General features: G+C 38.5%; 4 protein-coding genes across 7 annotated transcripts; 1 reads left to right on the plus strand and 3 right to left on the minus strand.

Moving 5' to 3' along the window:
* Window positions 1-4,897: 4,897 nt before the first annotated feature.
* Window positions 4,898-15,683, plus strand: LOC135802607 (1-acyl-sn-glycerol-3-phosphate acyltransferase gamma-like). Its single transcript, XM_065316210.1, is given in 7 exon segments — window positions 4,898-5,032; window positions 13,222-13,924; window positions 13,996-14,168; window positions 14,228-14,389; window positions 14,452-14,587; window positions 14,590-15,012; window positions 15,091-15,683. Coding segments are annotated over 6 exon segments (1,167 nt in total). The 5' UTR covers window positions 4,898-5,032; window positions 13,222-13,746; the 3' UTR covers window positions 15,186-15,683.
* LOC135802599 (collagen alpha-1(III) chain-like) lies at window positions 6,676-9,430 on the minus strand. 4 transcript variants are annotated; one of them, XM_065316202.1, is made up of 4 exons: window positions 9,238-9,430; window positions 8,406-8,838; window positions 7,245-8,342; window positions 6,676-7,172 (listed from the first exon to the last, which is right to left on the minus strand). In XM_065316202.1, exons 1-4 carry the CDS (start codon window positions 9,244-9,246, stop codon window positions 6,751-6,753), a joined length of 1,962 nt encoding a protein of 653 aa, XP_065172274.1. In that variant the 5' UTR covers window positions 9,247-9,430; the 3' UTR covers window positions 6,676-6,750. The 4 variants fall into 4 exon arrangements, with proteins under 4 accessions (XP_065172274.1, XP_065172273.1, XP_065172272.1 ...); XM_065316201.1 differs by having other exon boundaries at window positions 6,676-8,342; window positions 8,406-8,829; XM_065316200.1 differs by having other exon boundaries at window positions 6,676-8,342; window positions 8,406-8,835.
* LOC135802613 (general odorant-binding protein 70-like) lies at window positions 10,868-12,862 on the minus strand. The gene is made up of 6 exons (XM_065316218.1): window positions 12,340-12,862; window positions 12,182-12,284; window positions 11,834-11,973; window positions 11,718-11,753; window positions 11,339-11,540; window positions 10,868-11,210 (listed from the first exon to the last, which is right to left on the minus strand). The coding sequence occupies exons 1-6, from the start codon at window positions 12,403-12,405 to the stop codon at window positions 11,125-11,127; spliced, it is 633 nt and encodes a 210-aa protein (XP_065172290.1). The 5' UTR covers window positions 12,406-12,862; the 3' UTR covers window positions 10,868-11,124.
* LOC135802602 (potassium/sodium hyperpolarization-activated cyclic nucleotide-gated channel 3-like) lies at window positions 15,590-17,634 on the minus strand. Its single transcript, XM_065316204.1, has one exon. It carries the CDS (start codon window positions 17,503-17,505, stop codon window positions 15,688-15,690), a length of 1,818 nt encoding a protein of 605 aa, XP_065172276.1. The 5' UTR covers window positions 17,506-17,634; the 3' UTR covers window positions 15,590-15,687.
* Window positions 17,635-23,207: the final 5,573 nt, after the last annotated feature.

Raw genomic sequence — 23,207 nt, forward strand, 5'->3', positions numbered from 1 at the left:
GTTTAGTTACTCATTATTTATACAGGTATTTCATTGTGTAAGCGTTTAATGCGTGTCGCGCGTCGAGTACAGTAACAAGTGATGTGCTGCGATTTGCATATGGTCTTAGTGTTACGCCACATGACATAATAAGATCAAAATTTTGATTTCTTTCTTTCTTCAGTAATAATTTTTTTATTGCTTAAAAATTATTGTTTAATGGTTTTTGCTTTTACATTTATAATATTAGTTTGGATTATATGTATTTATAGGGATGAAAATGAAAACAAAACCAAATCTGAACACGAGTAGTCGTTAAATGTTAAACTTGTTACAGGATCAACGGAGGCTTGTCTTGTCTGTCGGCCTGTCGCTCAGGCAGTAAGTACATACAATTCATAAGAATTAAAAGCTCTTCACCTTGCATATCTTTTTTTAACTGGTAACTTGTTGACAGTCTTAAATATAGGTATCAAAGCATGCGTTCACGTCTCTATCGAGAAACGGTTCTTTTTTAATGTTGCATCACGCCGCGTTTGTCCATCAGATAATTCACCTACGCAATTTCGCCCGCTTTTTAAAAACCGATAAAATAGTCAATAAAATCAATCAATGTTTGGACAGTGCGTCGTTAATTTCACTCGCAAAAATGTATTAACTTGTTTACGGCGCTGACATATAATTTAATTACTTGTCGGTTTATTTGCGGCCGTCCGTTCGTTTCGCGTATTTTCTTCGGTTGCTCCTCATGCAATCCAATTACGTCCCGCCGATACTGCGTAGACGGTTAATTGCATGTCGGGCTGGATTTCAATGCCAAGACTGGACCGAAGATATAAAAATGCATTTTAATTGCCGCATCTGGCTTCCATGCATCTATTAAAAGATCAGATGTAGGTGAATTCAGAGGAAAAATTTACGGACCGATTGAAAAGTTGCGTGATTTGTTAATTATTCGTGTTAATTTAACCGGTGTATGCTAAAAAGAATGGTCATTGACATTGCATGTATAACCACCTTGAGAGTGGGTATACACACCGCATTAGTAGTTTGTTTTTATTGACAAAGGCGAAGCCAAAGAACGGCGTTGAGTCAATATATCAACGTGCGCGGCGGAAATATTTTCACGCTGAGTGCAGTTTGCAATAAGCCATAAATACGGATTGAAATGACAGCTAAAGTCACGAAGGGCAATAGGTGTAGGTAATAAAATGCACAACCAACATGGTAATTACGCACTAGGATTAGAGCAACCTGTACGCAGAAATAAAATTTTGCGGTATTTTCGAAAAAATTGCAACAGATTCTCCTCTAAACACCCTTCGACATCTTTTAAAATATTTTGAAGTGTTCACTTCACGCGACATTGCACATAACGCACCAGGTGACCAATTAGACGATCGCGCCTGATGTGCTGATGCTGATGTTGATGGCTCGGGTTCATTACTTTGATTAACGTGATTTCTTCATTAGCGCTCGTACCCCGAAGGTGCCGCACACTGGGCATTGCTTAATGACTCGGAATAAATGCGTTTTATCGCACAATGCACAGCCGCCGCTCGTTCCAAGAGATTAAAAGTGTGATTACGCGATGAATGCGCCGAGATTTAAATTGGATGCTCGTGTGCGTTGTGTGCTGTCGGTCAAGTGCACGATGCGCGCTGCACGTTTTCGACGAAAGTGTTGCACAATTTAGGGGCTTACAGTTGCCGTTGTTGTTGTTGTTGTTGTGCAATATAATCGTTGTTACATTATTCAAGCATAAACTTTGAATTTTTAGACTTTTAAAGCGTTTATCTTGTGTTTGGTCTTGAATTACATGATTTTCTAGTTCTTTGTGAAGTGCGCTTGCGGCTGTCATTAGTTTGTGCATTTCTTGCCTGCTTCCTTGCTATTGTGCGTCTTGCAGAAATGACATTGGCCATGATCCCATCATAATAATGGCACATATTCGCATGCACTTTTTGCCATATGAGAATGGTGGGTACGCTGCAATGGTAATTGGCATAATTGCGTAATTGCCGATATCGAAATCACTTAATGACGCACGCCACTTCGACTGCCTCAGATAATTGGAAATTGTTCTCTTCAAAACCCTGATGCCTTGGGAATTTTTAAATCTCTTTAGGTTTAAGTACTTTTTTTTATCGGCGAAGTTTTTAAATATTTTTAAGTGAAAATTTCTTTAGTTGCATTTCGCGTTTTTTATTTGTACCGTATATTCGCAATTGAAAGAAATCGTCAAAAATTGAATAATTTCAATTTTAGCATTTTCAGTCGAGTTTTTAGACTTTTTACCAAGAAATTCTTTGAAAAGTCTTTGTTAAATAGCTACAGGTGTTTCTTTTTTATTGCAATTTATTGCTAATTTGAATTATTTTGCGTATTTTTATAATTTATTAAATGTTTTCATATTTACACAACGTCGATGGCAACTTTAAGTACTAATAGTTTTGTATTCAGTTCAACAACAATTTATTTGATCAGAAAATGTAATTCTTATAAATTTATCCTGGCGTCCTCCAGCAGAGAATTGTAGAGTTATTAATCAAAATCGGCCATTTATTCCATACGGGTGTTGCATTCTCATTCTCATTCTCATTCTCATTCTATTCCGTGTACGTGTAAATTGTGCGCGTTTCACACGGACACGGTTTAAGTGCAGGTAAATCGCACTGCCACAGGTGCAACCCTTTCTACCACACCCAAACAAATTACCTGTTGTGGGTAAATAGCTTTATGTGGCGTTGCATATTATGGTTCGTATATAAATACTGGATGGCGCTATGGTGCTGTTATTTGCATTAAATTTTTGTTTGTTTGTGTGAGTGATGAGCACCTGTTTCCGTGTAAATTGTATTGCGAATATTTTTTCTTTCTATTTTATTTAATTCAGTACAGGCGGATACAACTCAAATGTTTAGTTTTGTTCTACGCAAAGAATTGCTAAGAACACCACAAAGTTTTGAGTGTCAATATTTTATTTTTCAAAACTTTTAAAATAGTTTTAGCATAGTTGCGACAATAATTCCTAAGGATATTATATAAATTTAATAATTATTTAATACTACAATTAAATACTTGTAAGTTTAATATTTCAAGTAAATCAAAATAAACATTTAATTTCATTTGTTTGTCTGTTTTCAGGTTTATCAACGTTTTCTCACACTGATACTACCCGATCGTCTTATGCGCACTTCGGGCTGCGGGGTGAGACGTCGGAAGTCGCGCAGAATAAAATAACAACTCACACTATCTTTTAACATTCCAAGTGATCTTCGAATGCAATCATGCCATGCAATATGCGATCTTAAAGTAATATAGAATTCGTGCGTTGTTTGCATGCTTTTGTTTTCGGCTTTATCAACATCACCTCAACGCCAAACTTTTTGTGCGCAAGTCCGGCGCAGGAAGCGGCGCAGGGAAACAAGTTAACGTTCTTCCGCATCGCACGCTCAGCAGCATCATTCAGTGCGCGACATTGTCTGCAGTTACACCTCCGCTAATAAAATTGCCAATAATTTATTAAATCAGTCAAAAAGTGTTGCTGCCAAGTCAAAAACATTCCTCGTGGCACTCACAAGTAAGTTTCTTGCATTATTATCATTTGCGCCTTTTTATTAAATCTGTAATTCGTAAAATTTGCACGCTGCATTGTTTTATGCGGCGTTAGACGCGTTTTTGCAATATGGCCGCGATTCAAACGTCGTTTTCACGTTCGCAACCACCAAGTTGCATCATCACGTAAAACACATAATGTCTACAATGTATCTATTCCAATTAGAATGTAGTTTAATAGTGCAGTCGAAATTAGGAATGCGGTGACCGCAGTTTCAACTTCGCGAGGTGTACGCGGCGGCCTTATCAGTTGTTTGTCTGCTTTTCACATGTTTCAAACGTTACAGCACAGCTAACACAAAGAGAGGCCATGTTGTTGTTTTGATTTTAACATTCCAACATTCCAACACAATTCGGCACTGCTGATAACGCACTCTTATTTTTATTTTCAAGCGTTGCATTTATCATTTAGTTATTCTTTAGTATTTGTTACATTTTAATTCTGTTTTATTTTCTGTTTCTTGTGTGCGACGTCGTTGATGGAGCATTCCGATCGGGTTATCAACCGACTTCTTGAAACCGTTCCTGTTTCCCATCGCAGACATGTATATTAAAAAATAACTGTTCTTTCTATTATTTTTCCTTGTGCTTAAAATTTCCTGCTGTTTCTAGATGACATTCCCAGGTCCACCACAAGATGTCCAGGAGTAGTCATGCTTTCCCAGAATGGGAACAGGTTTGAACATTGCTACAAAGTTTTTACATTGTCTCTAATAATTTTGATTTTTTTTGTTACTAATTGTTCTTTCTGCTTGTCTTTCAGGTACATATTCGATATATTTGGACATTTTTGTAACTCGGGCGCGTTCGTTTTCGGTTTATGTACTTTTTGTGTCTACTAATATTCCACTCCTTCATGTTTTAACAAACTACCTCTTAATATCATTATTATTTTATTATTTTTTTATTCTTATAATATTCTTTCATAATTTAAAAAAATCCTTGCCAATTTAGATTAATTTATTATTTATTTATTTTATTCTTAAAAAAAATTAGTTCCGAATATCTACCAAATCATCCTTACCCAGTATTTTTAATCTTCGTTTGATTCACAGGTATAAGTGATAAACGTTATTCGCGAGGGACCTGGAGAGGTTTAACGAAATACTCATCGAGTGCGGGTCGCGACGCGTTTTAATTTAACAATTTTATCGAATCGCGATCAATTAGCTACCGAAGGAGGGTCGTGCCATGTCCCCTTTCACCTGTTAGGGAAAGTACGCGGTGTTTATAAATATTTATCCGAATATTCGACAAATCGAGTGCGGGACGCGATTAAAAAGCCCGAAAGTATCGCGTAATCCGTATTGCTCCATTACAGTGCGCGGTAAAAACGTTCAATTCCATGAGGGTTTGTACGGGGCCTCAACGGACTTCAAGCATCCTACCAGCGGTTTGGACTCAAGATTGTATTATAATATCAACGCCTTAAGTAGTGAGTACACCTGACACCAAACTGGATGTCTTGTATCTTTATGCGCCATAAATGCACGTGATTACAATCGTCGGTATAGCTTCGTCTGTTACCTCAATAAATTATATTATTTTAAATTTCCATCTGTAGTCGCGTTTTTCGACCTTTTACTCTAGGAAATATAATTATTTTATATTTTTATCTGATAGAGAATCTTCCAATCTTTCATAATCAACAATTCGTTGGCATCTATCTCTTTTAGTTTAAGAGATATGAATTTTTGAAAATCGTCGAAAAAAAGTATCAAGCACCCCCCCTTGGCAATTTTTTCTTAAGACTTAAAATTTCATCTCTCAAATTTCCCTTTTAACTATCCTATCTGATAGAGATTAGTCCGTAGATTAAGACGCTGCGATCAGAACTTAATTATCTCTTTTAGTTTACGAGATATTCGCGATTGAATAAAATGGGCAAAAATTGCAAAATGTCACTTTTTAGCACTTTTAGTCGCGTTTTTCGACCTTTTACTGTAGGAAATATAATTATTTTATATTTTTATCTGATAGACAATTTTCCAATCTTTCATAATCAACAATTCGTTGGTAGCTATCTCTTTTAGTTTAAGAGATATGAATTTTTGAAAATCGTCGAAAAAAAGTATCAAGCACCCCCTTGGCAATTTTTTCTTAAGACTTAAAATTTCATCTCTCAAATTTCCCTTTTAACTATCCTATCTGATAGAGATTGGTGCGTAGATTAAGACGCTGCGATCAGAACTTAATTATCTCTTTTAGTTTACGAGATATTCGCGATTGAATAAAATGGGCAAAAATTGCAAAATGTCACTTTTTAGCACTTTTAGTCGCGTTTTTTGACCTTTTACTGTAGGAAATATAATTATTTTATATTTTTATCTGATAGACAATCTTCCAATCTTTCATAATCAACAATTCGTTGGCAGCTATCTCTTTTAGTTTAAGAGATATGAATTTTTGAAAATCGTCGAAAAAAAGTATCAAGCAACCCCCTTGGCAATTTTTTCTTAAGACTTAAAATTTCATCTCTCAAATTTCCCTTTTAAATATCCTATCTGATAGAGAAAAGTCAGTAGATTAAGTCGCTGCGATCAGATCTTATATATCTCTTTTAGTTTACGAGATATTCGTGATTGAATAAAATGGGCAAATATTGCGAATTGTCACTTTTTAGCACTTTTAGTCGTGTTTTTCGACCTTTTACTGTAGGAAATATAATTATTTTATATTTTTATCTGATATAGAATTTTTCAATCTTTCATAATCAACAATTCGTTGGTAGCTATCTCTTTTACTGTAGGAAATATTATCTCCTTGGCCCATTTTTCCTTATGACTTATTTTTTTATGTCTTAGATTTTCAATTGAACTAGCTTATTTTATAGATAATTTTCCGTACATTAAGAATCCTCATTTCGTTCCTCTCTGCAAAAGTTCGGAGAAGTTTCTGCGTGCGACATCACTAACTCTCATTTGTTTATGTTAGAAAAAAGGTGCTGTTGAAATAATGAAATATCTCCAATTGCGTAACATATAATTACGAGTGAACAATGCGCATGTTTGAGCGAATCTCTCAAGTATGCTGATTGAAATCGCTCGTACTTGAATACGAACAGAACAAAATTAAATAAACATTTTAGAATTTAATTACATATTTTACAATATTTATGCTAATTATGTACAGTACGGTACAATCGTTAATAAATTACTTAATTGTCTTCGTAGTCGATGCCGGTCGCGCCGTGGTCGTCGTCGTCTCAACGCTCTTTTTATCGTCTGCTGACGTCTCCTCCGATTCGTACTCATCTTCGTATTCCTCGGAAACTTCATTTTCCGTTTTCTTTTTACTGTTGCTATCCGGTGTAGTGCTAGTTGGTGTGCTGGTCGTCGATGGCAACGTTGTGGTCTGTACCGTGACAAGTTTCTCATCGTCTTTACTTACTTGTCGTGTTGTTAATCTCTGAAAACGAGTGGTCTCTGCTCGATACTGATCTGCTGGTGTGGGTACTTTGCTCTCGTAAGGATACAAATCGATGGATTGCACGTGTGCGTGTACTGATACTCCAGGCGGTACGCTAAAGACCCGATCGCCGAGGTTCGTGACGATGGTTTTCTTACCACCTGCACCTGTAATGGAAATAACGTGAGGTTTTGGTGTGCCGGTCACGCCTAGATTAGAGCTGGACACTCCGGGACTACCTCCGAAAAGTCCGTCATCTAAGTTGTTGATATCCCCGTCATCTCCATCATCAGCGCCTGTGTCAAAATTTGGCGAAGGTCGCGTGGAGCCTGGGGTAGGTCTTGAAGTGGATGAGCCTGGTCGTGACGTGGAGATGGAAGGACCACTACCGAATAAGTCATCGGCATTGTCATCATAATCATCCCCTCCTCCTCCAGCTGCTCCCCCAGGAGGTCCACCTGCACCGCCACCTCCAGTACCGCTTCCTCCTCCTGTAATATCTTCTCCGGAGAATGTACCACTTGTTGTTCCAGCAGTTGATGGTCTTCCAGTACTACCAGGTGGTCTTGCAGTGGTACTGCCACTTCCTGTACCACCACCAAAGAGGTCATCACCTCCCAAATCTCCACCATCATCGTAGTCATACGATGGACGAGTATTTGCAGGTCTTTCGGTAGGTCTGGGTCTTGGTACCGCTCCAGACGGTTTGGGTCTAGGTCTACTGGGTCTACTACCACCAGGCCTATTTGGTCTATTAGGTCTGCTTGGTCTGCCTGATCCATAACCACCATCAGCTTCGTAATCTGTACCGTAATCACTCCCAGGTCCAGTTGGACCCTCTTCAGGCGCGTTAAAAACATCCCCTTGTGAATGTTTATCTATATAATTATAAAAATCTGGTGGAATAATATTGGGGCCTGTGAATGGATACACTGATGGAAGATGTGGTCCATTGACATTCTTCAGTACCCGATAACCAATACCAGGTCCTGCTATGTAATGAACCGAATGTTGAACACCTTTGTCGTCGAGGTAGGTGTAAGACCCGCGTACATTGCCTTCGGAATCGCTGACCTCTGTGCGCCGTTGGTCAGGACCAGCAGCGACGAATCTGTAACTGCCATCGGTACCACGCTGTATGGAAGTTCTCCCACGTGGGATGGGACGACCTCTGCCATTAAAGAACAGCGGACCATAGGCCTTTGGGTTGGAATCTGGGAAGGGTGTCTTCACATGGAAGCCAGTATTCTTTCCTGCGATATATTCCACATTGTGACGTTCACCCACATCGTCTGTGTAGCTATATTGCCCTTTTACATCGCCCAATCTATTGGCACCTAATAACATGCAACATTTGATCAGAATTTATAGGTCATACAAATTGGAAAGAAAGATCTTACTTTCTTTTCTTTGATAAGTCCTGGTCTTGAACCCAAAGTCATAGCTTGGATCTTCATTTGGGTCATAATAAGGATCATCCCTGGATCCAATTGGTCCCCGCCGTACTTGGCTTTGATCAAACTTTCTAGCGATATTACTACCACGTGGCCTATATCCTCGAGGTCCAGCTGTGTATGACGTTACATCCACCCCTCCTGTTTTAGGGTTGCGACCTCCAAATTCACCACGTACAACATTTCTAGAGTTGGCTTTGCTGTGGTGGAAATTGTTTTCATTCTCGTAGCCGAATTCATACGATCCGTCGTTGTGTTGAATATTATAGTCCTCCTGCGCGTCCATAGATGGCGCCAGCAACATCACCATCACCGCAAATAGCGCAAGAAGAACTGCAGGAAGTGCCGGTGATCCCGGGCGTGAAGGCCACTGTAACTTCTATCAAATATCAGCATGAAAAATTAATATTTATGCAGAGTTATGAATGTTTTTGCGTCAAACAATAACAGGAAACAATTACAAATAATAATTGTAATTCGAATTCGATTACAGCAATTGTTTCAGCGGCAAACAATTGTTTCGAAATTAACTTGTGTTTTGTGATATTCTGGGCACAAAGTTAAAGGTCAGAAATATCGAATTTTAATAGAAATATTGCTTTTGTACGCTACTGATAAGTGTATATCTCGTTTATTGCCCAAACTTGGAATAATTTATTATTATCGTCTGGTTTCGATGATAAAACGCAACTCCAATGCGTTGAAAATATTGTTATACTCGCAAAACACTTTAAATCCGTATTTGTTGAATATTTGGCACACAAAAAAAAATACTAACGTGATTCATTGCTGAATTTGGCACTCTTTTGATTTTACACACTCGTACACCGCGAAAAACTATCAACTAATACTGGCATCTTTAATCCCGAATTCGTTTTTATACTCATCTCGCACACCATTGTTCTCCTTCCTTGCATAAACATTTTGCATTCATTTTGGAGGTACTCAAACTCATATATGCATCCTCCATCCTCCATCTTAGGTGTTTTAATTGTGATTCGACGCGGGTATTCCGAGGAGGACGTCTTGCGTGAAGATTTTCAGATGTCCTTTGGAGAACAGAGGCGCTTCACGCTTCGCCTGGTGCGCAATTAGCGGATATACCCAGTCATAACATGCGAGATGGGTATACTGGTTACTGGCAATCATTAGTATTTGTTTTTTTACGAAAATTATTACAATGAGATGTTTTTTTTTTTCAATTTTAAACACTTTGTGTGTATTCGACACCACAGGTGGGTACGGATGTGGTCTGTCTGAAGATTCATGGAAAATGTAAATTAAGCAGGTCCTAAGACATATTTTGGGAGGAATTCGTGCGTGCTGGGCTATTCGTTATATAATTCGTCTTAATTTCTTTATTTGATTCACTGTGGGTTTGCGCGAGGTCGAAAATTCAATTCATTACAAACCTTACATGGTTTTATTTTTATTTTTGACCTTAGAATAAAGAAAATGGATGCATTAAATTTACTTTCAATTCAATTGTTTTATTTTGGACATTAATAACTCCATATGGATTAAAATATGAGTGCAAAATTTCATTATCTCTAGATTAATAATTTTTCTCTAGTTAATCTTTCGTTAATAATAAAAAAATAATGTTTACAGCTTCTGAAATTAAATTTGGGAATAACCTTAATATTGTGTGTAATGATTAGTTATTTTTAATGAATTTAATGATTTAAGCTGCTTAATTCCTGGTTGGAAGGAAAGAATGTTGGCATTTCTGATGACTGCGTCATGTTTTGCATTAGAATCGAGTTTACATTTAACATATTAACTAATTTAACAATTAAGTTCTCATCGCATGTCCGCCTGCCGCTCGCATCTTTCCCATATTGTTCCGGCGCGCTCATTGTTTGCCACCACGTGTGCTGGGGAATTGGAATTATACAATACCGGCAATGAGTTCCGTTTCGTCTCCTAAGGACGATTTATAGTAAAGTGAATTGGCGTAAATTGTACTATGTTATGCTAATGTGCGCGTGAACGTGTTTCATTGAACTTTCGATCTTATCTTCAATGTAAACACATCTTTATTTCGGGTTATCACTAATTAAATTACAAATTATTTATTTATAGGGTTTTAAAACGTGACCTGGTGTATTATTTTTGTATTTGTTTTCGTTATAATCAATTTCTGACTACGGATTTTCGTGATTTGCCTTTTCCTATAAAGAATTCCACCAGGATTCTGAATTATTTATTCGTCCCTTTTCATCCATTTTGGTTTACGAGATATTGGCAATCAAAATATCTAGAAACTTGAAAAGCGTAGCAACGTAGCAATAAACAAACATATCAATAAAATTACGATTGCATTCATAATCTTAGTTACGATTAAGATAATTCCTTTCTAAATTGAATTATATAACACGTTCAGGGTAAAATAAATATTAAACCTATTAGTTTTCTTGTATATTTTATAAGTACACACATAGATAGTATTATATATGCGAAGCAGGAGATCTTGGCTGAATAATTGATTACATTTACATTCGCGAGCAGGTACATGCAGAAATTAATTACGAGCAATTACAATACACATTACCATTGCTAATCGTGAGCAGTGCGCGACGGCTAATTGAAATATCTACATATTTTATACGAATTCAACACACTTTACACACAATATCCACGTGAAGATCATATTTTCGTCGTTTCAAGGTGACTGTCCGCAGTATTCTTGTATCTTATCGGAGACGCAATCGAACACTTGATAGGCGACTTCACATGTTGTCCCAATCACTGAAACAATTCCATAACTCATCATAAGGGTCTTATCTTGTTTTTGTGATAACCCAGCAATCAATGTAATTGATTAATATGTGGTTGCGAAAGCGGAACGCGGAATAATTTCGTTGTCAATTGTATACCTTTGGAATGCGATTTGTTGGATGTGTCAATTGCTTGGTCGCTACGCTCGGTGTTTTTCTCGTTCTGATCGACGACGATGTGCACTTTGTTCAGACACGTGTGCACAGCTTGTACTGTCGCCAAAACGTATGGTTTCTCATCGATTCCCTCGGTGTACAGATGGACCATGCCCTCGACGGTTGGATATCCCAGCGCGTTCAGCTGTAATTTTCAATTAACATAAAGCCGTAGTAATTTCACTAGTTTCTCACAATATTTTTCCAAATTGGAGCGCAGTTTCCGGTCAATTGACTGACCGCACTCAACAATTGTTTCCACGAATGATTATTATTTTATTTTGCTTTGTTTTCGAAAGTTAATGTTCAAATTAATACTTACAGCGTTTTTACGACGAAACACGCATTGCAAAAGACACTGCAATAATAAATTTACGTTTAAATTAATATTATGCATTAGTGTGATTATAGTGTGATTTATTTGAAAATGTTACTTACTCCGGCGATTTTCTGCTCGTCCTCGCTAAAATACGAACGTTTTCTGCGCACTTTCTCGTCGCCATCATTTTCGTTCAAGGGTTTTTCATCATTTTGCGCGAACATGACAGCTTCTTGTACGTTGAGAGCCTCTAGTGCCTCTGAAGATTAAATTTAATAAAATTACATTAAAATTTCGTGCGCAGATTGAGTAATAACCGATCAATCGATCGAAGAGAAACCAAATTATGTAATATTATGAGTTGTGAGTTTTTAGAGTGAGAAATTGCATAATTTTTAATTTAGAACTACTCAATAAATAAATAATCAGAACGTTAAGCATTTAATTGTAATAATTAAATATTTTACCTGCAATGAGCGTCTGTTGAATTTCTTCTTGGCATAACGCGATCACTTTTTCAATATTCTCCGGTGCCTTGTTTGGAACCTTGCAGCGCGTTGCCGTCACATTCTGCAAAAACACATTGTTTACACTTTCCATATTCAATTACTGCGATTAATAATACCTGCGCACTTGAAAGCTGCCCTTGGAGCGCCAGCACGACGATGTAGGCTACACAAACAGCACGCATCTTTAAGATTTCTTTCTTTTTCCTTGAGAAAAATATTCGCGCACAATATCTCAGCCTGTTCACACCCGAAATAACACCCGACACCTCTCGGCGACGCTTTTTACTCACGTACTTCTTTCGATTGCGAATTCAGCTGCAGTGGGGCTGCAGTGAAGTAATTACCGAAAATATACACTTTGAGGTGTGATAATTATGCTTGTAACACGATTTTAATCAATGATCACAATCGAGCGCGCGCGTTACGTAAATTCTTGTTGTTGCACAATTCGGCGCAAAGAGGTGAACAGCGCGAATGCGTCCGATTGCGCTTTTTACTTTTATTTTATATATCGCCCGAGCGGGTCCGGCCGCGTGGCGGTGATTTTACTTTTCCTTTATTGCAAAATTACAATCTACACACAACTCGTCGCTGTTGTCACGGCTCGGACTCTCCACGTCCACTTCTTCAGCTGCGATGAGTACATTATGGATATAATTCGCTACCACTTTCTACATCGCATGCAAGGAAATTACACATTGCGGTATTTCACGCTGTACAATAGCGTAATTACGCTTTGTTGGTGTGGATTATAATTGTCAACATTTTGCGCATGAAATAATTGTTATACTTTCTCGTTACATGCTGCGCATGCGCCATTTTGAATATTGTACGACAGGTTAGGCAACTTTATTTACACCAGCATTATTGAATAACCTAAATAAATAAACAAATGAAATTGTATTTGTATTTATTTTTAGTTTTTGTACTTTGTAATATTATATGAAGAAATATTTCAATGTATTCCTTTCTTTGAATTTCGTCTGTAATAATTTCAGGTTATATCAGTTGTGTCAATGCACTCGTTTCATCTGCCTCGTCGTCATCTTCATCACGCAGCCCGAAACTCAGAACACGTAAAAAGCAACACACATCATTGCTGTTTTTCTGTCTTGCACAACAGTACCACGTCCGTTAAAATCAAGTGTTCGGCATCTAGTGCATTTTTATAATGTAACCGCGCTGGTGGCATCTCTGCAGCAACCAATTGCGTCGCAGGCGCAGGCAAAGAATGCGAGCGCAACAATAAACGATTTGTTGCATTCCGGTTCGGCGTCGGGACGTGGCTGTAACTGTCTCGCTGGTGCAAAGGTCGCGCGACGCTACTAAATACTAATAATAATCGTGGGCGCACACACAAATCAACACACTCCTCAGTTCAGTCACATATCAAAAAGCGGTGCGGCGCGAGGCCGAGTGTGTTTCCATATTCAGTTCATCAGCTGGCGCGTAGTCGTGCGGGTCATGTTTACATTTCGCTGAAGCGCCACACGAATTTTTGCACGCACACATTATATCGCACAATGGGGCTGCAGGCGTGGAAGTCCTCCCGACTGATACATCTCTGGTTCGCCGTCTCGTACTTCACCACGGGGCTCTCGATCAATTTTCTACAATGTATTTTATACCTCACGTTGCACAAGATTGACAAGAGACTATACAGAAAAATCAACTATTATCTTTGCTACTCATTATATTCCCGTAAGTAACCGTAAAATTATAGCAATTCAATAGCAGTACATGTAAATTGTTGTATTTTAATGTGTTTTTAGTACTTGTTTGTTTGGTTGATTGGTGGTCGGGAACAAAACTATACATCTATGCGAAAAGAGATGAATTTGATAAGTATTTTGGCAAGGAACATGCATATTGTGTCATGAATCACACCTATGAGGTGGACTGGATAATGGGATGGATGGTTACAGAGAGGTTAAGAATGTTAGGTGTAGGTAAGACACTATTTCAAGTGTTACATGTGTTAATTTGTTCTTAAATGTTATTTAGAATTGCAAGGCCTATGCCAAGAAGGTGATACAGTATGTGCCAGTGCTGGGCTGGTGTTGGAAGTTTTCTGAGTTTGTCTTTTTGGAGAGGTCATTTGAGAAGGACAGGAAGAATATTATCACACAGGTTGAGGCCCTGGCTGATCATCCTGACCCAATGTGGGTATGTATCTTTAAAATTATGCAAAAATTCCGTATATTAATTACTTATTTGAACATCCTCAGCTACTTCTCTTCCCTGAGGGAACCCGCTTCTCTGCTAAAAAGCAGGAAGCCTCTCGGAAGTTTGCCGCCGAGCGCAACTACAAACAAATGGATTATCATTTGCAGCCGCGTACGCGTGGCTTCATTGCTTCCTGCCCGGCATGAAGGGCAAGGTCCCTGCTGTCTACGATATTCTACTCGCATTTAACGACAATGATGCAGTTAAGCCCACGATCACAAGCATTCTCTTCGGAAAGCCGCTGGTTGGCCACATGTACATGAATCGCATTCCCATGGAGGACGTGCCGAAGTCCGAAGAGGACCAAGACAAGTTTATGCGTGACATGTTCCATCGCAAGGACCGATTACGTGATAGTTTCGTAAAGACAGGCGACTTTTTCGCCACCTCTGGAGAGCCGCGCTGGGAAAAATTCGAGGTCGGTCAAAAGCGCATCTTTCCGCTGTTGAACATGCTCTTCTGGAACACTCTCACGCTCGTCAGCGTCTCCTACGCGATGATCAGTCTGCTGCTGGCTGGGCGCTTGATTTTGTTTTCGTTGTGCGCGGGTATTCTACTAGCATGTAAGTAGTTGCGAAGATGCATCTGGTAGCAGTATGAGTTTGTAATTTATTTGCACGTTATTTTTCAACGCTTTGCAGTTTATTTCCTCCTCATTCGAACGATCAGCATGTCGAAGATCAGCAAGCAGTCTAGTTACGGCTCGAGCGCCAACGGCAACGCCAAGCAAGATTGAGAAACACATATGAAGAGGGACGCGCATGAGTCAAGTGCCAAATCGTTTTAATACTTTGACGCGCCCTCCCCGTAACTCGTTCGGTAAGCAGCAGCAGCGCCGCATCAGTCATTTGTTTAGTTTGTCTCGTTAGAATGATGGGTGCTTCCTGTAGCGCACAATTTTTACGGTTGTCTGGTGGTCTGGTGGAGAACAAACTAAAGAAGTGAACTGTCATTTTGAAGCGGTATTATTTCGATTTTTATCTATACCACTTTCCACAACAAATATACATATATGTATAAGTATGTATATTCATTGTGCTCCCTCTACCCCCAAACAGAGATACACTTTTTCCATATTTTCCGCGATGCGTGTTTACATGTTTTTTCTTATCTTAAATTTACATAATTGTACTAAAAATATTACATGTCCGTACCAGGACATCCCAAAATGGACAAAGAAGCTATTTCTATTGATGTTAATGTATATGTATATGTAATAAAAAGATATTTAATATGTGCTAAGTTTTAGCTGAATTTGGAGGTACGGATTCGGTCGACTCGCGTGTGCTTATTTCCTTCTCCGTCGCGGTGAGTCTCATGAGATTGTAGAAGGCGGCGGCATTATTGGTGGGTTCAGCTGTTGAAATGTGCAATGCAGGTGGTTGCGGTTCTTCTGTGCCAAAACGCAGTTGACGCTCCTCAACGATTCTCTTATCTCCGAGCTGCATATAAATTCGGGCTGGTCCGGTGAATTTTGTAAACCGCCGATGGCGGTTGAGGTTCATATATTGTTCATTGCTCTGTTCGAACTTTGTACGCAATTGTTTATCCAAGTCTTCGTGGCGGGCGCAGAGTTGATCGACTTTAGATCGCCGCCAGATGAAGGCTTCGGTGGGTTCAATTGCCACCATTGTACAAACGTGCTGGTGTTGGTAAAAACCAATCAACCCAAAGATTTCTCCATCAGCTAAATGTGCCACTTCCATGCCAAGCGCCGTATAGGCTGCAATCTTGCCATGCGAGATAATATAGAGGTTTTGGCCAATGTCGTTAACAGAAAAGACAATATCGCCCGGGTGATAGAAGACAGGCTCCAGAGTCATCAGCATCTCACCGATGGTCGCACGTTTAAGATGCTTGCACAACTGCATCGTGCATATTAAATGCGAGCAGTAATTCAAATAAATTTCATGACGAAGGTGTTCGCTCATGATGCTGGTTATATAACTCCGATATTTGCGTCCTTGATATTTATGCCTGATGTACTGCTCAATGCGTAGTTGGAGGTTCAATGGCACTTGATTAGTGCGCATATATTGCTCGCTTTCCCGCAGGAAAGAATTGAATTGCATTGATGTTCGATCGTATTTCACCAAATACATCAATAACATGCCGATGGCAATTGTACGATAAATAAATCCGAGGATTAGCGTCACTATGTGCGGGATTAAGTCGTTTGTTCCTGTGTTCGTTGAGCCGAGAAAAAAGTGACTTAATACTTTGTTCATCGCTACCATGTAATCGTCCAAGGTATTTTCTGCGCTCGTAGAGCGCACGGTCATGATCAAGACGCACGTGCACCAGTGTACGGTTATCACCCCAAAGTATACTAAACAAGTAATGTGTATGTAAATTGTTTGTAGGTGTAGCAGATGTCCGATGTTTAAAGCATAAGTGATTAGGGTACGCGCTCGTACAAACTGCACTAAATGAACGAGCATCCATCCTCGGTGGATGTTACTAACGGTATATAGTAACGTGGCGGTGGGAAAAGCGTTAATTACATCAAATATGAAGTAATGACAAAGATAATTCGTGCAAATTGCATATGAATCTAGCACGATGTAACATTTTCCTTGATGTTCCTGATATCCAGTTAGAAAGTTGACCAAAATGTTCAGCAATAGGACAGCCGAGCAGGTAAGACTTAAATGAATTGCTAGATAGTATTCAAATTCGAATTTTGTATACGCCATAAATAATGGCCGCGAAATGCTGAGGTATACCCATACAAGTAGCATAATCATTTGCCAAGCGAGCGCGAGTACACTAAACGGGTGAATGATGGTGGGGCATTTTGTCGCCGAGGTGCGCATCCAGGCGGCGACCATGGATGTCCGCGAAGGATAATAGTGCCGACATTGGCGATGAGCGTAAGTAGGCAGAGTGAGTTTACGGATGACACGGGCCAGGCGTTGGTAGAGCGGTGCGCTGGGGCTCTGCTGATGCATTCCGTGGTCCATCTCCGAGAGGATGCTGCAGTGATGTTTACCGAGGGATGGCCACGGCACATCTGTGCCCATCAGGGTGGTTTCTGCTTTTCGATAGTTAACCATTGTATTATTGTCAAGTTTGATGCTTTTACGAACACTCAATAGAATTAACAATGTAAGTAATATTATCTCATAGCAACCAATATCAGAATGCTGTGTTTGTAATTGTCAATGTGCAGTGTCTAATGTTCTTTTTTTTAAATTTTAGGGAAGCAGAAACATAGAAAAAAGACAAGTAGACTACGGTAAGAGTGGAGCATTCAGAAATTCTTTAGTAATTGTCAATAAAACACAATGTAAAGTTATAATCTCATTCATAATTTCAAATCCTCTTTGTTGTTTTGAGTATTAAATAATATGGCATATATTATATTTATATATATTTATTGATTTTGTTAATGTTTTTGTGTTTTATAGAATCCACTTGGGTAAAACTTGGTCAAAATGCAAGTAATGGTTTGTATTTTATTGAATGTTTATATGTTAGATGCGTTTGCTAATGCTGATCGTGTGTTGGTTCTCTACGTGACTACGACAAACGCGTTTGCCTTTTTATGTCCTCGGTTGTTGCATCGAACGTATCGCAATACTGATAGTAACCGCGTGTTCTCGCCGTTAACTGTGCACACTCAGTTCCATTCCGGTTGCCGAATGAATCGCGTGTTCATCGCGACTATTTTTGATTCTTTAGATCGTTAATAAGAAAATTCATAGATTTTCAATACCCAATTGCCAGTACACACCGGGGACGTGGTTTTACTACGTAATTGCACGCGTTGAATGTTCAACAATCGCGAATTAATCGTCGGTTTACCGGGGCGCGTGTGAAGTTCCGTCGGTCGTCGCTGAATATGTCGTGTTGGTTTACATGTGCACAGCGTGCGTGTCCATCGATATATAGGAAAAACTTTGATTTATAATTATTTCCTGCAGATAGGACAACGTTGGTGCCCAGAAGAAGTTTGTGAGTGCCCCGATCCATGGAGTTTGCAATACCTATAGCGGAAGTGTTGGAGATGCGCGTACTTTAAGGCAAGTCTTTACTACTACGGGAAATGATAGTCGCAAATTGTTTTCTTGTTTAAAAAATATGTATCTATTGTTTAATGTTGTCAATAAAACACAATGTATAATTATAATCTCATTCATATTTTTTGTGGTATCCTCTTTGTCGTTTTCAGTTTTAAATAATATGGCATATAAGTCTTATGTGTGAGCAGCGGGTATAAGATAAGTAACTGTTGCTTAAATTGTGTTGTTGTTTTTAAAAACATGATAAATGTAGAAACATAAATAGAAGAATCAAATATTAATAATAAAAACACTCGGTGGTCGAGTGGAGACGTGCACCTGCTGGCATGCTAGCAGACACGGATCGAATCTCAGGTATGGAAGGCATTTTTCTCAAATATAAAAATATCAGGTGTAATTTGGGTTGCATATATGAATTGCAACGAAATATAAGAGAAATTGAAATACAAGTGAAGGCAATATGAGAAATAAGAAAGTAAGTGGAGGAGCGGGAACAGAGAAATAGAAGAAGAAGAAAGGAGTAGCAGAGAAGAGTAGAAGGCAGAAGGAAGAGAACAGAGTAGAGAAGAGGAGGAGATAGAAGAAAGAGAACAGGAGTGGATCAGATTTTTAAATTTTTTGGCACGTGTCGTTATAAGACAGTCTACGGTCGATCTCCCAGAGCGCCTCCGGCGCTCTGGTCGATCGCCCACTGCTTCGATGTGTCCATTGCTCCCGGCCCAACCTACAGCTACGATGTCTCTGCGCTTCATCCCCGAAATTATCAGGCATATCAACAATTTTTATGGTGGGGGATCACCCCCAGAGAGGGGAACTCCTTATAAGGACAATCCTTATAAGGTCTTGTAAAAATATTTCTAAGTTTTAAGTCGTCTCAAGAGAGGTGACACTAAGAAATATTCTTACAAGTTCTGACCTGTAGCTGGAATGAAAGAAGGAGTACACAAATCATACAGGTTACCTTAACAATTTTTATAGAGGGGATCATCCCCTGAGAGAGGGAACTCTCTTAGAGACCTGTACCTGAAATGATAGAAGGGGTAAATTCAAAGCATAAGACATACTATTTCTTAACATTTCTTTATTAATAAACACAATGTAATATAATACAAGTTTAGTACCTTAACAATTTCTATGGTGGGATCATCTTCTGAGAGAGGGAACTCTCTTAGAGACCTGTGCCTGTAATGATAGAAGGGGTACGCCTAAATCAAAGAAGTAAATATATCTTACTATTCATTTATTTACAATAGAATACAAGTTTATATTTTACAAGTCAACAGAATACGTGCCGCCATATTGAAGCAGGACTTACGACCTGCATAGCCGCGCACATGCAAACAAGTACTACTTTGTAAAGTTCTACCGGGATAATGAAATTAGCAAATAGCCTATTTTTTATGTGATTGAAAATGAAAACAAATATACAGTAACACAGTAAAGGAAAATTTACAGTGCAAAAAAGGAAAATCCTAAAAACAACAGTTGAAGCAAAATTTTCACGGACACAAAAGAAAACGAAAATACAGGGTGTACCAGAAAGAAAATACCAAGTTCAAAACAATGAACATTCAAAACTCACAAATAAAGACAATCTTCTACGTGCGGTTAGGAAAACTAATATACAGGATGTTACAAAAAGAAAATTTTCGGAACTACAAAGATAATCAATATTCACATTATGACACTGGAAATTAATATGGAAACAACAATATTTTAATATAAATTCAAAGATTTCACCGGGAAATGATCGGGAAATTAAGCAAAAAGGTGCTAGAAAAGAAAACAATTACATTTTAATATATTGTGAATATATATTTATTAATTAATTAAACCGACGGGTGAAGCATCATCATAAATTGATTGAATATCCGGCGGAAAACATCTAAATCAACACCCGGCAAGCGACGGCGCGTAACCACACAGTGGTTAAAGACGATAAAAATAACTATTTCCTTGTAAATATTAAGATATACTAAGGCTGCGAAAACTAAAAACTATTTACCGTTCAGATTTTATTTCAACAATAAATTATTCATTTAATGATGCAATTCGATTCAAATGTTTCGTGATCATCGAAAACATGACCGAACCGACGGCCGACGGCAAAGTGAGCGCGGTCGACAATATGAATATTGTCATTTTAATAATCCTCAGATAATTTTAAAAACCGTGCTTGTAATAATTAAATAAAGCATGCTATTTTCAGAAACGCGACTAAGAAGAATTCGTATAAAAATGCCACCACGTGTTTGTAATCTACAAAATTAATATCCCTCAGATGGAATAACTAATTTAAGTTAAATCCCCTTTCCGCGATAAATTTTATTTATCCACCTACCTGTGCATTGATGAGGAAATTTTCTATCCTGAAATATATTCTATCAACTGAAAACTCGCGAAGGGATTAACGGACACTTATTTCTCACTTAAGAAGACTCTAACGGCCATAAATCATTAAACAAAACAGGCACACATGTCCGTTCCGAATATTTAGCTGATGGCCGAAAGAATACACTACGATTAATCCAATTAAAACCTCAAAACGCATGGCGACTAGAGAGACAAGCTCGCGGACCACGCGGTGAAACGACTGCCGTGCACGCCGCGCGTAGCCAGGTTCAAGGCAGGTACGCAGCGATAACACGCGTCACTCTAACAAAAAAAGTTGTTTATACACAAACGTACTGATAAACACTTAGTTGAGAATACTAAACTAAAAGTTACAATATTGAAATAGCACATATACACGGACTCTACTGTTACTTTCAATATTTATCGGCAACGGATTAAATATTATGAAATTTTGGATAATTCTCTGTCAGATAAAAGTATAAAATAATTAAATTTCCTGGGCTAAAACGTCCAAAAATAATTTATATTTTATGAATACGACTCACTTCTACCGCTACCTTCGTACGGTGCCTTGAACACGAGTCACTTCTACCGCTACCCTCGTACGGTACCATGAACACGAGTCCCTTTTACCGCTACCCTCGTACGGTGCCATGAACACGAGTCACTTCTACCGCTACCTTCGTACGGTGCCCTAAACACGAATCACTTATATCGCCACCCTGCTACAGTACACCGAATGAGACTCCACTAAATACCGAGTACTACGGCGCAAACACACAACTTTCAATATAACTCGCGTGTCAAATTTTTTTCGGAATAAATTTCAATACAGGGAAATAAAGAATTAAATTCGGCATCTGGGAAAATTATTCCACACTTATTGTGACACCGCGTTCGCGTGTTATAAATTTAAAAAAAACTACAATCCTAAGCGCTACGAGTACTAGTGCGTAAACACACAACTTTCAATATAACTCGCGTTACGGAATTTTCTTGCAATAAATTTCAATACAGGGAGATACGGAATTAAATTTCGCATCTAGGAAAATTATTCCGAACTTAGTTTAAGACCGCGTTCGCGTGTTATAATATTAACAAAGTACAATTCCTAGCGCAACGAGTACTATTGCGTATATGCGTATACACACAACTATCATTATAACTCGCGTTACGGAATTTTCTCGCAATAAATTTCGATACAGGGACCTAAAGAATTAAATTCCGCATCTGGGAAAATCAATCCGAACTTAGTTTAAGACCGCGTTAGCGTGTTATAATATTAACAAAGTACAATTCCTAGCGCAACGAGTACTATTGCGTATATGCGTATACACACAACTATCATTATAACTCGCGTTACGGAATTTTCTCGCAATAAATTTTGATACAGGGAAATAAAGAATTAAATTCCGCATCTGGGAAAATTATTCCGAACTAAGTTTGAGACCGCGTTCGCAAGTTATAATAAAAAAAACTACAATTCCTAGCGCAACGAGTTCGAATACAAGCGCGTATACACACAACTATCATTATAACTCGCGTTACGAAATTTTCTCGCAATAAATTTTGATACAGGGAAATAAAGAATTAAATTCCGCACCTGGGAAAATTATTCCGAACAGGGTTTAAGACCGCGTTCGCGAGTTATAATAAAAAAACTACAATTCCTAGCGCAACGAGTACAAGTGCGTATACACACAACTATCATTATAACTCGCGTTACGGAACTTTCTTGCAAGAAATTTTGATACAGGAAGATATAGAATTAAATTCTGCATCTGGAAAAATTATTCCGAACTTATTATGACATCGCGTTCGCGTGTTATATCGAAAAAAAAAAATTCCGTGCGCTGACCGTATGAAGATTGCGGTAGAAGTGACTCGTGTTCAGGGCACCTTACGAGGCTAGCGGTAGAAGTGACTCGATTCAGGGCACCGTACAAGGGTAGCGGTAGAAGTTAGTCGTATTCATTAATTATAAATTGTTTTTGGCCCCTTTCACCTGGAAAATTTAATTATTTTATATTTTTATGATAGAGAATTTTCTAAATTTTCATAATCTTCAATTCGTTGGTCGCCAGCACCAAGTTTAAAAAAAACATGCCGCAGTACCCCGCTTTACCAATTTTTTCTATGAATTATTTTTTCATCTCCTAGATTTCCAATTTAATTAGCTTACCTAATTTTTTTGTATCGCTATTAGTCGTAATTGAAAAATTAATAAAATAGAGCCTGCACCTCCCCCGTTTGCCCATTTTTCTATGGGAATTTTGTTCGAGGCGCATCTAAAGACGACAATGTTGACAAATTGCAACGGGCCCCCGTGCTAAAGAAACTGAGAATAATGTACCTTGATATCTCGGATAAGTTGTAAG

Source organism: Atheta coriaria, unplaced genomic scaffold (assembly GCF_025399875.1).
Source record: "Atheta coriaria isolate IRGN ID8LTWV9N9 unplaced genomic scaffold, Caltech_Dcor_3.1 hic_scaffold_41_pilon, whole genome shotgun sequence".
Classification (NCBI taxonomy): Eukaryota; Metazoa; Arthropoda; class Insecta; order Coleoptera; family Staphylinidae; genus Dalotia; species Dalotia coriaria.